The sequence below is a fragment of the Coregonus clupeaformis genome, chromosome 1 (assembly GCF_020615455.1).
Source record: "Coregonus clupeaformis isolate EN_2021a chromosome 1, ASM2061545v1, whole genome shotgun sequence".
Lineage (NCBI taxonomy): Eukaryota > Metazoa > Chordata > Actinopteri > Salmoniformes > Salmonidae > Coregonus > Coregonus clupeaformis.
This window is the reverse complement of record NC_059192.1, coordinates 39,737,083-39,750,834: the sequence shown is the minus strand read 5'-3', so window position 1 is coordinate 39,750,834 and position 13,752 is coordinate 39,737,083. Positions and strand designations below refer to the sequence as shown.

Genomic DNA, 13,752 nt, shown 5'->3' with positions numbered 1-13,752 from the left:
TCATTTGTGGGAGATTTGAAGTCCTCTGTAGCTCAGCTGGTAGAGCACGGCGCTTGTAACGCCAAGGTAGTGGGTTCAATCCCCGGAACCACCCATACACAAAAATGTATGCACGCATGACTGTAAGTCGCTTTGGATAAAAGCGTCTGCTAAATGGCATATTATTTATTTATTTATTTATAAGTCCATTGGGGGTAGAAATAGGGGAAGGTATTGTGGGGAGATATGATGCAGGAAATATTACTATGATGGAGGATTTATCAATAAATGGGGGGCAAACACAGGAGGAGTTTATAAGAGTCTGAGCTGGCAATCCTGAGTAACGATAATTACAATCTAAGTCAGTCGAGTGAACCATCCCTTCACCTCGTTTTGTTATAACATCTTTGGTCTGACAGACGTTTACGTGAAAACCAGAATGCATTGTATGATGTCAACAAACATGGCGCCACACATAGCTGGCATTTAGTTTATGATTAGCTCATCATAATCAGTACAACCTTACAAAAAGTATTTTACACACATCATATGTATCCATTACAATCTATGAAGAACCGGAATGCATGATTTGTCACCAGTACTTCAAAATATGTAAATAGAACAGTAAACACATTATGCTCCATACATACATACGGTGTGGTGTGCTACAGTAGAAATGACAACATGATATACAGAGACTATAATGATAATGTAATAAGGTACTTACTTTGATAGGAACGCACACATGTCCAAAGTTATTATTAGTAAGGAAAACAACAATGAAGGCAATGCGGGCGCCAGCCAGAAAATGTGCCAGGGGGAAAAAGTCTGTGCAGATTTTGTTCTGACTGGAGATGCGCAAATGTCTGCATACTTGATCTGGGGAAATAGTGGGGAAGTGCTTGGGCTCTCATCGAAGAGAGAAGTTTGTCCGGCTCAGTAAAGCCTCAAACATAAATTGTCTGCAACAGTGAAATGGGCTACTTCTATGTCAATTAATGAGGAGGCGGAACACACCTCAAATCAAACTGTTGTTAGAAAATAATTTTAAATTGTTATTGAAGAAACTCACTTGCTATGGTTTTACATCACCTGCCATCCCATGGTTGGAGAGTTATTTATCCAATAGAACCCAGAGAGTGTTCTTCAATGGAAGCTACTTTAACATCAGATATGTACAGTGCGTGTCCCTCAGGGAAGTTGCCTTGGGACACTGGTCTTACACAAAGCTAGAATGATTATGTATGCGGATGATTCCACACTCTACATGTCAGCACCCAAAGCCAGTGAGCTCACTGAAATTCTAATTAAGGAGTTACAGTCAGTATTAATAATAAACTGGTCTTATATACATCTAAAACTAAAAGCATTGTATTTGGTTCAAAATGTTCTCGAAGACCTAAACCTCAACTGGAGTTGTGTATGAAGGGTGTGACCATTGAGCAAGTTGAAGAAGCTAAACTCGTTGGTATAACATTGGATGGTCAATTATCATGGTCAAGTTATATTAACAAAGTTGTTATAAAGATGGGGAGGGAAGAGTGTGCAAAGCTGTCATCAAGGCAAAGTGTGGCTATTTGAATTTGTTTAACACTTTTTGGGTTACTATATGTTTCCATATGTGTTATTTCATAGTTTTGATGTCTTCACTACTATTCTACAATGTAAAAATAAAGAAAATACCATTGAATGAGTAAGTGTGTCCAAACTTTTGACTGGTGGTGTATATATATAGAGCTAGTGACAGATTATAGCTCTGGTCCAGGGCATTAGAGCACTACAGGCACCCATACCAACTGAGACGCAAGAATACCATCTGAGACGCATGCGCTTTGAGGTTCGAAGACCAGGTGGCCTCAGCGTGCATAATCTGCAGCAGGATTCTTCCCTGTTTTTTGGGGTACCTGTTTGTGGTTGTTTGGGGTACCTGTTTGTGGTTGTTTGAGGTTGTTTGCGTTACCTATTTGTGGTTGTTTGGGTTACCTGTTTGTGGTTGTTTGGGGTACATGTTTATGGTTGTTTGTGGTTGTTTGGGGTGATTAGTAGGACCCCATATTTCTGATTTGGGGTTATTTGGGGTACTTGTTTGGGGTTGGCATATCAATTGAATTTATAGAATGGGCTTGGAACCTCTAACGCTGGCAATTTGACTGGCAAACTCATGGGTTCACTCACAATGGCTGCCTGGTATTGTGATGCAATCATTTCCATGGTCATGTAGAATGTTCATTCAAATTATGTTAACTGATTTGAATCAACAAATCACATCACATATTGATGGGTACACTTCCTGCTTTTACTTCCTGCTTTGCTCCTATGGGTATACTCGCAATGGCCACCAGTCCACCCATTATGCCATCATCATCGACTTCAATGGGGACGCCATTTCTATTCATTCTATTTCTATGGTTTGTGTTTGTTTGCGGTGTTTGGGGTCGTTTGGGGTACATGTTTGTGGATGTTTGGGGTAACTGTTTGGGGTACCTGTTTGTGGTTGTTTGGGCTGATAAGTAGGACACAAATTATGTAGTGCCCAGGGATGTCCTGACAATACCTGATCAGAAAAATATAGGGCCCAGGGTTGTCCTGTCAGTACTGAGAGTGTAACAAATTGTATGTTGTCTTCGGTGTGTTCTATTTCAGATGGGAATCACGTCCAGGGATAACTCCACCCCGGTGTTCCTGTCTCAAAACATCAGCCACCACCTGACTGGCACCGCACGCACCATAGGAGCTGCACTGGTTGGACACTTTGGTAAACACCAAACCATTCATTCAAATTAATGTGGTGGACTTAACTGTTGTGGAAGACGTGTGAAGTTGTATTTGTGTAAAGGGAAACTTTAGTATTCGGATCATATTATTTTCTAAGACTAACAAAATACACAGTGAACTGTTTAACTCTTTACACTCGTGGGAATTGGCCTATATGGATAGGGCTAAATTGAAATGTTTCTTACAGAAGAAATATGAAATGCATAACCATGGTAGCAATTGAAAGGGAACAGTTTGGAGATAAGGTGAGTACACAACAGTTCACCTGACACAAGACTGAATCCAAACATGGCACTGTTGATTTTATGTGCATTTTACATTTACTGTACTTTTCGCCGCATTTGTTGATCACGAAATCTGAAGATACACTGGATATATTCAGTAACATTTCCTGGAAAATGTGGGGTAGGTGCAACATAAGACAACAAAATGACAAGGGTTTGAGTGAGAGGACTAACTGGTGTCTCCAAGTGACCACACACCTCTCCAAAGTGTGCACAGTTCCTAAGCAATTTTTATGACTCAAAGAAGAGTCTTTAACTATAAGGTACTTTCTTGAGCTCTCCTAGCTGTGCCGTTGAGGAACTAGAGCAAGCACACTTGTAGTTGTTTTGTTAGGAACACAACTCTGCATCCCCGCCATCACACAATTACTGTTGTTGTTTACGCAATCCAAAAAGTGTCTATTATAAATCGCAATATGGGTCAGGTGGGCATGATTTGAAAGCCTGTGCTAATGCCAACATGACTAGCTAAGTTATAAAATACGATCTTACAGTGTTAGGCTTTCACAAGGCAATTCACAGAAACAGATCGTAATTTTGGTGCGCATAGAAAGGAGTCATGAGTGCATTCAGGGACGTGTGAATTTTCTTCACAATAAATAAACATATAAGGTCATTCTGTTCAGAACAGCCCAGGGTATGATGCAGTGGCGGTCAGTGCCGTTTAAGATGAGGGACGACAATTTTTTTTTTTCATGACCCTGGCCTTATTTCTATTACAGCATATTGGATGACTCTCATTCATATTCCATTCACCCAGTTCAATGTAACAGCAATAGGTTTAGGCTACTACATGATACTCACATTTTCCCTATACCCATCATGAGGCTGCTACAACCTATGAATAAAAGTTTACAACGTTGGTGCACACAGGTCGAGAGACAAATTTGGGTGTAACCATTAGTCCAACAGTTGCAAACGAGAGTTTCTATTGGACAAATTCAGGTATGTTTATCCCCGTTTTGTTCCATTTGCTTCCAAATAAGAAAGGTTTTTCAACAGAATCAGCGGAATGAATACACCCCTGATCTGATCACGCGTAAACACAGTTCACTTTCATAGCAGCCACTTTTTTTTTATTCCTTCTCACATCTATGCACTTTCCTCCTCTCACCTCTTCCCTTAGCTTGTAGACTTCAATGCACAACACATCAGCTGTATGTGACCAGGTGAAAAAAACCTTTCCAAGCCAAACCGCTACACACAGCCTACATTGTTGTCATCATATTAGCTAAAGTAACGTCATAGTCAGCATAGCTAATAGAACTAACGCTTTAGTAAATCCGCTACAATCATGCAGTAACATTACAGTGTACAGTCAGTAAGCAGTTACACTGGCGGGCCCCAGTGGCAATAAATTAGTAATACCAAAAGCTTACCTTGACTTGGTAGAGTTCCATTGTTGAGTTGGAAAGTCATAGCCAGCTAGCTTACATAGCATCACTCTGTTTGAGCAGGGTGTTTCAGTAGGCTAAACTAGCTAGCTGCATTTTCTAGCTAAGTAAGTGAAACTGAAAGTGAAAAAAAATGACAAATTCTTTCTCTCTCTATTTCTCGCTTGCTTCTGCTTCATTTTGGAAGAAATTAATTTGTTCAGAACTGTTCAACTATTGTCTTTCACTCTCTTTGCGTCAACTACTCACCACATTGTATACACTTCAGTGCTAGCTCTTGATGCTGCAAGAGCTCTGATAGGCTGGAGGACGTCCTCCGGAAGTTGTCATAATTACTGTGTAAGTCTATGGAAGGGGGTTAGAACCATGTGCCTCCTAGGTTTTGTATTGAAGTCAATGTACCCAGAGGAGGACGAAAGCTAGCTGTCCTCCAGCTACACCATGGTGCTACAGAGTGCTGTTGAGGCTATTGTAGAACTTCTTTGCAAAATAGTGTGTTTTAATCAATTATTTGGTGACGTGATTATATTTAGTATAGTTTTATCTAAAAAGGATAACTTTTTTTATGTTTTACAATTTACATTTTTATGAAATTCACTGAGGAGGATGATCCTCCCCTTCCTCCTCTGAAGAGCCTCCACTGGTATGATGATATGTCATCTTGTAACTGTACATCAAACACTCAGACAACAAAACATTTGCAAAAGTTGCCCAATTACCGGGAGGGATGGGGTCAACATCTGAGTGAGGGAAATGCTGTGAATTAAGATGTCTCGATGTGGTGTTCAAGTTTAGAACGGCTGTCAGCCAGAACACATTTGGTGCTGTGAAGCGCAGAGCCAGAGCTCTGATATCATGTATAGCATGTTATTGTTCAGCCACTAAGTTCAATTTTAGGTGTTTATTAGTGCCCAAATCTGCCATTTCCAACCCATATACAGGTATGAGTGTAAAGGGTTAAGAAATGTAAGTGTGCTTTCATCAGAGGTCAATTTGTATGGTGCTATTAACTGTTTACAGTATACAGTTTGAACGTGTGTTGTGGTGTCGGTCAGGAGTGCGGACGTTCGCTCCCAGCAGCGCAGGGGACGGCTTTCTGTACCTTGGTGGGCCGGCGGTGATCCTAAGTCTGGTTGCTATGGCGACAGATGACGGAGCGCTGTACGCGGCAGTGAAAGTTCTGCTGTCTGTGTTGGAGACCAGCCCTGCCATGCAGCGGGAGATGACACGCATCAATGGCTACAAGGTAGGTTCATTAGGCACCAATTGGAATAAAACGGACTGATACGGAGTGATTACCTGGACTTCTCTTGTTTTCCACTGCATCCCCTAATGAACACAACCCAGTCAGGTCTCTAAGTAATGGAATGGATAGAATTATGCCGCTTCATGACATACAAATCTGTACAGCCCAAACTTCTGGATGCCCCCAAACGTAGATGACAATAATTACATTAAAATGTGGTTGCCTTGGGATGATGACTCTGATCCCCATCTCCTCCTCACTGTCTCTAGCTCCTAGCATTCCTGCTGAAGATTAAGAGTGGTGTGTTGAGCAGTAGAACCTTCCAGCTGGTGCTGTCTCTGTCTGGTTCAGTGGACCACCTGGGATCTGGAGCCGTTTCTCTACACAACAGACCCGCCTTCAACGCCCTGCTCTGTGACCTGGAGGTACCATACTCCCACCAGCCCCACACCAACCCTACATTCACAAATCAACTCCTAGAGCCTATACCTAGACACCTCCCGTTAGATATAGACTGAGTGTACAAAACACTAGACTGACCAGGTGAATCCAGGTGAAAGCTTTGATCCCTTATTGATGTCACTTGTTAAATCCACTTCAGTCAGTGTATATGAAGGGAATATGACAATTGAGACTTGGATTGTGTATGTGTGGTATTCAGAGGGTGAATGGGCAAGACTTAATATATAAGTGCCTTTGAACAGGGTAGGTGCCAGGCGCACCCATTTGAGTGTATCAAGAACTGCAACACTGCTGGGTTTTTTATGCTCAACAGTTTCCTGTGTGTATCAAGAATGGTCCACCAAGGACATCCAGCCACTTTGACACAACTGTGGGAAGCATTGGAGTCAATATGGCCCAGCATCCCTGTGGAGCGCTTTTGACACCTTGTAGAGTCCATGCCCGGACGAATTGAGGCTGTTCTGAGGGGGAGGGGGTGCAACTCAATATTTGGAAGGTGTTCTAACATTTGATCCTTCCCTTGAAGGTGTGGAAGAACACTCCGGAAAGTCTGGACCTGTCAGTTCTCGATCACCTTGCTGAAATCCTGAAATCATCAAGGTACAGGAACTTCATGAGCCATCAAAAATAAATGTTGTGCTACCCTTGTTGAAATTACACACTTACTTTACTTCAACCACAAGTAAATTGAACAATGAACTGCTGCACCTTCCCCCACCCTTTCCCCCAGTGGTGACCATGGTAATGCAAAGGTCATGCACAACCTGGGTCTGGTGCCTATACTGCTCTTCCTATTGGCTGACCCCATGGTGACCCCCAGGAAAGTCAAGGTCACCACCTGTATCATCACTCGCCTGCTCAGAGGACACTTCACCTCGACCGACATACGCAGGTACACACACACACACCCATCTGTGTCACAGGCATATGCAGTACACACACAGAAACTGCTCATCAGTGTTTCATTTTAGCGTTGTCTTTTACGGGACAGCCACTCACTCTTCTTACTGTGCTGGGTGTATGTCACTAGTGTACTAAGCCAAGTGTGTGTTTTCTATTTGTTCCAGACTTGGCCTCTTCCTGGTGTACACCGTGCCTCCCCCAAGTGTGAGTGAAAGCTCTGGACTCTCTGACTCTCTTGATGAGGAAACCAAAGGTACAGCCCCACAAGTTACAAATAGCTCTATTCCAGTCCAGCCTAATCATAGTGTTTGTCAACAGACTGTGGGATGCGACGATGAACAAGGAACTTTGTTCATCATTTTAGTATCGTCTAACACGTCTCCCCCAGAACTTAATCGAGCATCTGACGCCACATTTTAGTTCTGGGTTTCCGAGATTAAGTTCAGCCTAGCCTAACCCTAAACACATCCTTAACGCCCCCGCTGAAATCGAATTAGCATAATAATAAAAAATCCCCCTCAAAATCTGTCTGTTTAAGTTAGAGATATCTGTTTTTTTTGCAATCCACCGCATCCACCAATGTCAGCCTTCCGCATCTGCGGTGGAAGGTGGCAGAGCAATAGCGGTGTTTGTCAGACCAGGAGACATCCTGAAAATCGGTCTTCTCACGAAAACGTCTGTAGCGTCCAAACGGTTTGGCCTACAAACTAATATGTCCCCTCTATGGAAAGCCGAACACAATGGTGTCCTATGCTTTGCTCTATGACCCCCACAAGAGTCACAAGACTTGTCTGAAGGTAGCCTGGTACCAGTTTAAGACCGCCGGTCTGCCAACTTCTGTCTGTAGCGTCCGAACAGTTTAGGCTACACACTAATATCACCCCACCATCGAAAGGTGAGACTCTCACGAACATGTTGGTTGTTTTGCTCTAGGACATCCACAAGCCTCACAAGACTTGTCTGAAGGTAGCCCGGTACCAGTAAAAAAATTATGGAAGTACAGTATACACTTAGTGTACAAAACGTTAAGAACACCTGCTCTTTCAATGACATAGACTGACCAGGTGAATCCAAGTGAACACTATGATCCCTTATTGATGTCACTTGTTAAATCCACTTCAATCAGTGTAGATGAAGGGGAGGAGACAGGTTAAAGAAGGATTTTCAAGCCTTGAGACAATTGAGACATGGATTGTCTGTGTGCCATTCGGAGTGTGAATGGGCAAGACAAAATATTTAAGTGCCTTTGAACGGGGTATGGTAGTAGGTGCCAGGCGCACCAGTTTGAGTGTGTCAAGAACTGCAACGCTGCTGTCACGCCCTGGCTCTGGGGACTCTTAAATGTTGAGCCAGGGTGTGGAGTTTCTATGTTGTATTTTCTATGTTGTGTTTTCTAGATCGTGTGGATCTATGTTGGCCAGGGTGGTTCCCAATCAGAGGCAGCTGTAACTCGTTGTCTCTGATTGGGGACCATACTTAGGCAGCCTGTTTGGCACTAGTCGGTGTGGGATCTTGTTCCGTTAAGGTTTGTTTTGTGTAACCTAGGACTTCACGTTTCGTTTGTTTGTTGTTTTGTCGTGAGTTAAGTACTTAATAAAATGTACGCTTATCACGCTGCGCCTTGGTCCGTATCTTCCATAAACGATCGTGACAGCTGCTGGGATTTTCATGCTCTACAGTTTCCCGTGTGTATCAAGAATGGTCCACCACCCAAAGGACATCCAGCCAACTTGACACAACTGTGGGACTGTTGGGCTTTTCACACACGACAGTGTCTAGGCTTTAACGAAAATTGTGCGACAAACAAAAAACATCCAGTCAGTGGCAGTCCTGTGTGAGAAAACCGCTCGTTGATGAGAGGTCAAAGGAGAATGTCAAGAATCGTGCAAGCTAACACGCGGGCCACAAAGAGGCAAATAACGGCGCAGTAAAACAGTGGTGTGCAGAACGATTACACCGGTTCCACTACTACCAGCTAAAAACAAGAAGAAGCGTCTCCAGTGGGCACGCGATCACCAACACTTGGCAATTGAGGAGAGGAAAAACATTGCCTGGTCTGAAGAATCCCACTTCCTATTGCGTCAGGCTGGTGGCAGTGGTGTAATGGTGTGGGGAATGTTTTCCTGGCACACATTTGGTACCTTGATATCGATTGAGCAACGTTTCCATGCCCTGAAGAATTCAGGCTGTTCTGGAGGCAAAGGGGGGTCCGACCCAGTACTAGATGGGACACTGGCCACTGAGTGTAGGACAGACACAAAACATACTTCCTTTTGATAAATGTTTTGACTATCTGTTTTGCCATGTATGAATATGTAATTCAATGCATTTCTATGGGCTAATAGCAGTAAGGCCAAATTCAAATCTTTTTTTGTGTATATATTTTTATACTTACAGGGGTCCTAAACTTCCAAATCAAATCGCTAAATGATCCTTGGTATGGCCATTTTAAAACAATTCCATATATTAGCTTTGTAGAAACACATCCCCAGGCCTCTAAGACCTTAGGGGTTAACCCTTACCCCAACCACTGCCAGTGTATAGTAATTCTCTCCTATCTCTCCTGTAGCCCATAGTTTCAGTCCAGCAAGACCAGTGTGGGTCCGTAATCAACTGCTGTCTTCTCTCTGTGACCTCATCAGCTCAGACAGTCCTCTCACTGCAGAGTGAGTACCTGCAGGGTCAAACCTCTCACCATAGGGTTAACATGGGTTTCAATGGAACTACTGCATTTTAAACATGTTTGATCTACTGTGTGTGTGTGTGTGTGTGTGTGTGTGTGTGTGTGTGTGTGTGTCTGTGTGTGTGTGTGTGTGTGTGTTTGTGTGTGTGTGTGTCCACCTGCAGTAAGCAGAAAGAGCTGATCCAGACGCTGGGCATTGATTGGTTCCTGCTGTTCCTGCAGCCCCACCTCCACCCTTCCTCCCTGTGCCTAGGGCTCCGTCTACTCACACTCCTCCTGGCCAATCAGAGCGAGCGGAACAGCTTCAGAGAGGGCGTGTTCCCAGGGACCCTAGTAGAGAGCCTGGATGAACCCTCTGTTGTCATGGGTACGATATACTTTTGTTTAGATACTGTATGTTTTGTAGTTCATTAACATGATTTGTATTATGTTTCATAAACATTTAAGCAATAAGGCATGAGAACCCGGGATTATTGTGTGATAACTCCCGAATCAACCCTTAGGAGGGAGTTATCACTCGATAATACCCGGGTTTAAGGGCATTATTGCTTTTATAAAACATTTAAGATAAACGTTTTATTTCATCCTTCCACCAGACAATATAGTCCAGGCAAAAGCCAGTTGTTAGTTCTGAGGTTGCTAACCAAACATATCGTTAATTATTTGGGATGTTTTGACCCAGTCTTTCATTCTATTCATTCCACGTTGCTATGCTAAAGAAATCATTGGTATGTAGCTAGCTAGCTAGCAGAGGTTCAATGATGACGAGAGACAAGAACTTAAACAAATAGGCCTAATGATTTAATAAATAATTCATACTGAACAAAAATATAAATGCAACATGTAAAGTGTTGGTCCCATGTTTCATGAGCTGAAATAAAATATCCCCAAATGTTTCCATATGCACAAAATGCTTATTTCTCTCAAATTGTGTGCACAAATTTGTTTCCATCCCTGTTAGTGAACATTTCTCCTTTGCCAAGATAATCCATCCACTTGACAGGTGTGGCATATCAAGAAGCTGATTAAACAGCATGATCATTACACAGGTGCAACTTGTGTTGGGGACAATAAAAGGCCACTCTAAAATGTGAAATTTTTTCCCACACAACACAATGCCACAGAAGTTTTGAGGGGGCGTGCAATTGGCATGATGACTGCAGGAATGTCCACCAGAGCTGTTGCAAGATAATTTAATGTTCATTTCTCTACCATAAGCTGCCTCCAACGTCGTTTTAGAGAATTTGGCAGTACGTCCAACCGGCCTCACAACCGCAGACCACGTGTAACCACGCCAGCCCAGGACTTTCACATCCGGCTTCTTCACCTGTAGGATCATCTGAGACCAACCACCCAGACAGCTGATGAAACTGAGGAGTATTTCTGTCTGTAATAAAGCCCTAATTGGCTGGGCCTGGCTCCCCAGTGGGTGGTCCTGGCTCCCAAGTGACTGCGCTCCTGCCCAGTCATGTGAAATCCATAGATTAGGGCCTAATGCATTTAATTCAATTGACTGATTTTCTTATTTGAACTGTAACTCAGTAAAATCGTTGAAATTGTTGAATGTTGCATTTATATTTTTGTTCAGTATATAAATAGGCAACAAGAACTTCAGCAAATAATGATTTGATGAATAATGTATAAATAGGCAAAAACCAGCTGATTGTCAAGTCAATAATATAGTTATGGAGGATAGCTAGGCTAAAGGCAAGCTAACACATAATAACATCAAGCAGCTGAAATGACAGCAAACTATGTGCATTTTTGTTTCTTTATTGCCATTTCTTTGTATATATCCTTTATAATGATCCTGATAAATGAATTTGCCTGGCTTAGAGAAGCTGTCAGTCTTACCACATTGATATGCATGACACAGTAGAGATCGCTTATATTAACCCCCGCTGTACCAAACCAAATGCTAGGCTAGGAGCATGGGGAAATATTGTCTTGATGCTTTTTTTCCGGTGTAGATAAAGTTTATACATTTACTGGCTGGGCTGTGGGAGAGTCAATGCGCATTGATAAATCTAATGGAACTGTCAACAGGCATTACCCGTGGAATGCGGGGATTGTGGTGCTATAACTCCCTGCTTTCAACCAATCAGCATCCAGGATCCAAACAACACGTTTTCTAATTGTTTATGACATGAGTAGATATGCATAAAAGTTTATACTCTCACCATGTTGACTGTGTAGACTTACTCTCTAATCAATGTATTGTTGTTGTATGTATTACTCTCCAACTGACCGTATTGTAAAACACCTTAAATACCCACCGTAGTCTGGCACCGGTGGTGTATTCTTTCCTTTAATGTATTGTATGGTATTTGTCTTTGTGTGTCTCCTAGACAACCTGAGAGCTTATGAGTGGTCCTATGAGTGTCTGAGTGTCACCTGCGCAGGCTTCGATGTGCTGCAAAGGCTTCTGGTTCGCCAGGCTCACCTGCCTCAGGTGTACGGAGCTCTGGCCGCTCTACTGCTGGGGAAGAGAGGAGGGGAAACACCTGGCGGACAGGTAACATGACACTAACCTGGATATAATGTAGTTTAAGTACATTAAAGTGACTTAAGTTACATTGAAGTGACATGGCAAGATATTAGGAGCATCTAAATAGGGCTCCTAACACTCCTGTTATTTTGCACTATTCAATTCTCATGATTAACTGTAAAGTAAATCAAACAAAGCTAAATCTATTTTGGCATCCATGAGATGATTCCTGTGTTGGACTATGCCTTTAAAAGTTGATGTCCTCTGTGGTCTCCTCTGTAGCTAGATCTGGATGAGGTTCTGCAGGCAGTGATTGACAGCACAGCGTACACAAACTCTGCTCCCCTACAGCTGTGTTCCAAGTCTGCAGCCATACTACTGGAGCTGGTCAAGGCCATCATCACAGTGAGACAACTCGGTTCAAAACATAACATAGAAATTATTTTACATTCTCACTCTGACGACAATTTCACAAATGTAGTCTCAAAGCACTTAATATTGTAAATGGTTACTATTAATGTCATCAGTTTGGACTTACTATAAAACCCTTCCTCATTCTAAATGCTGTCCTGTCTGTTGTCGCTCTCCATGTATAGCGGTCATCTGCCGCTGATGCATCTTGGGAGTTGCAGTTTCCCGGAAGTGTGATGCAGTTCCTCTGTCTGGTACACAATCACCACCCCCGAGACCCACTATGGACGTCTCCAGAGTTTCTACACACACTCGCCAGCACTGTGTTTCCCCCAGACTACCCTGAGGTGTGTGTGTGTCTTTCTCCTCCTCTTCTTCATCTTCCTCCTGTAGTGGCATCAGACCTAGGATGGGGTTTTTGATAAATAGTGATATTCTAGCTCTCATCTCCTCAGGGTGAAGAGGAGGTGCCTAAGTGGGTGTGTCAGCCAACCAGGAAGCCGGTGTGTGACTTCATCCGTATCCTCTTAATGGACAGCCTGCTCAACGTGCCTGCCAAAGAACACACACACACCCTACTGCTGCTACTGGAGGTATACACACACACACACACACACACACACACACACACACACACACACATACTGGTGAGGTTAATAAACAACTGTATTCCCCTGTTTTATCCAGGAGGTGCCGCTCTTGGCCCAGTTATGAGACAGAGAGGCAGAGTATTCATTGAGTACTTTTACATGCACACTAATAATACAATATTAAACAGATTATGGCAGTAGGCCGAGTATGGCAATAGTCATGTAAACACTTTACTCTGCTGATCTTAATCAGCGTAAGGTCAAAATCGAAGTAACATACGCTGATTATAACACTTGGTTTTCTTAGCAATCTTTCTAATTATTAGGACATGGAAACAGCTTAATCGGCGTTCCAGCAGTGTATTTGATCTGCCCATGTGCCCGCACCGGTAGTGCATGCCTCCATCTTATGCACGAGTGAAGTGAGTTCGAAAAAACATCTTAGAGATAGTTTTCACATACAAACTTTATATGTCCGAACTCAATCAAATAGGCTTTGCAAAATAACATGGTCGCTGTGGTAGAACAGTTATTTTG

At 42.9% G+C, this 13,752-nt stretch overlaps 1 protein-coding gene across 1 annotated transcript in view; it reads left to right on the top strand.

The window, feature by feature from the left end:
• wdfy4 (WDFY family member 4) overlaps positions 1 to 13,752 on the top strand; it is a 152,012-nt gene that overhangs the window by 56,997 nt on the left and 81,263 nt on the right. The window contains exons 25-36 of the mRNA XM_041878942.1: positions 2,623 to 2,734; positions 5,488 to 5,678; positions 5,948 to 6,103; positions 6,667 to 6,740; positions 6,871 to 7,032; positions 7,208 to 7,296; positions 9,613 to 9,709; positions 9,891 to 10,093; positions 12,075 to 12,241; positions 12,497 to 12,619; positions 12,811 to 12,972; positions 13,081 to 13,218. Coding sequence (XP_041734876.1) covers positions 2,623 to 2,734; positions 5,488 to 5,678; positions 5,948 to 6,103; positions 6,667 to 6,740; positions 6,871 to 7,032; positions 7,208 to 7,296; positions 9,613 to 9,709; positions 9,891 to 10,093; positions 12,075 to 12,241; positions 12,497 to 12,619; positions 12,811 to 12,972; positions 13,081 to 13,218 — 1,674 coding nt within the window. The remainder of the gene's footprint in view (positions 1 to 2,622; positions 2,735 to 5,487; positions 5,679 to 5,947; positions 6,104 to 6,666; positions 6,741 to 6,870; positions 7,033 to 7,207; positions 7,297 to 9,612; positions 9,710 to 9,890; positions 10,094 to 12,074; positions 12,242 to 12,496; positions 12,620 to 12,810; positions 12,973 to 13,080; positions 13,219 to 13,752) is intronic.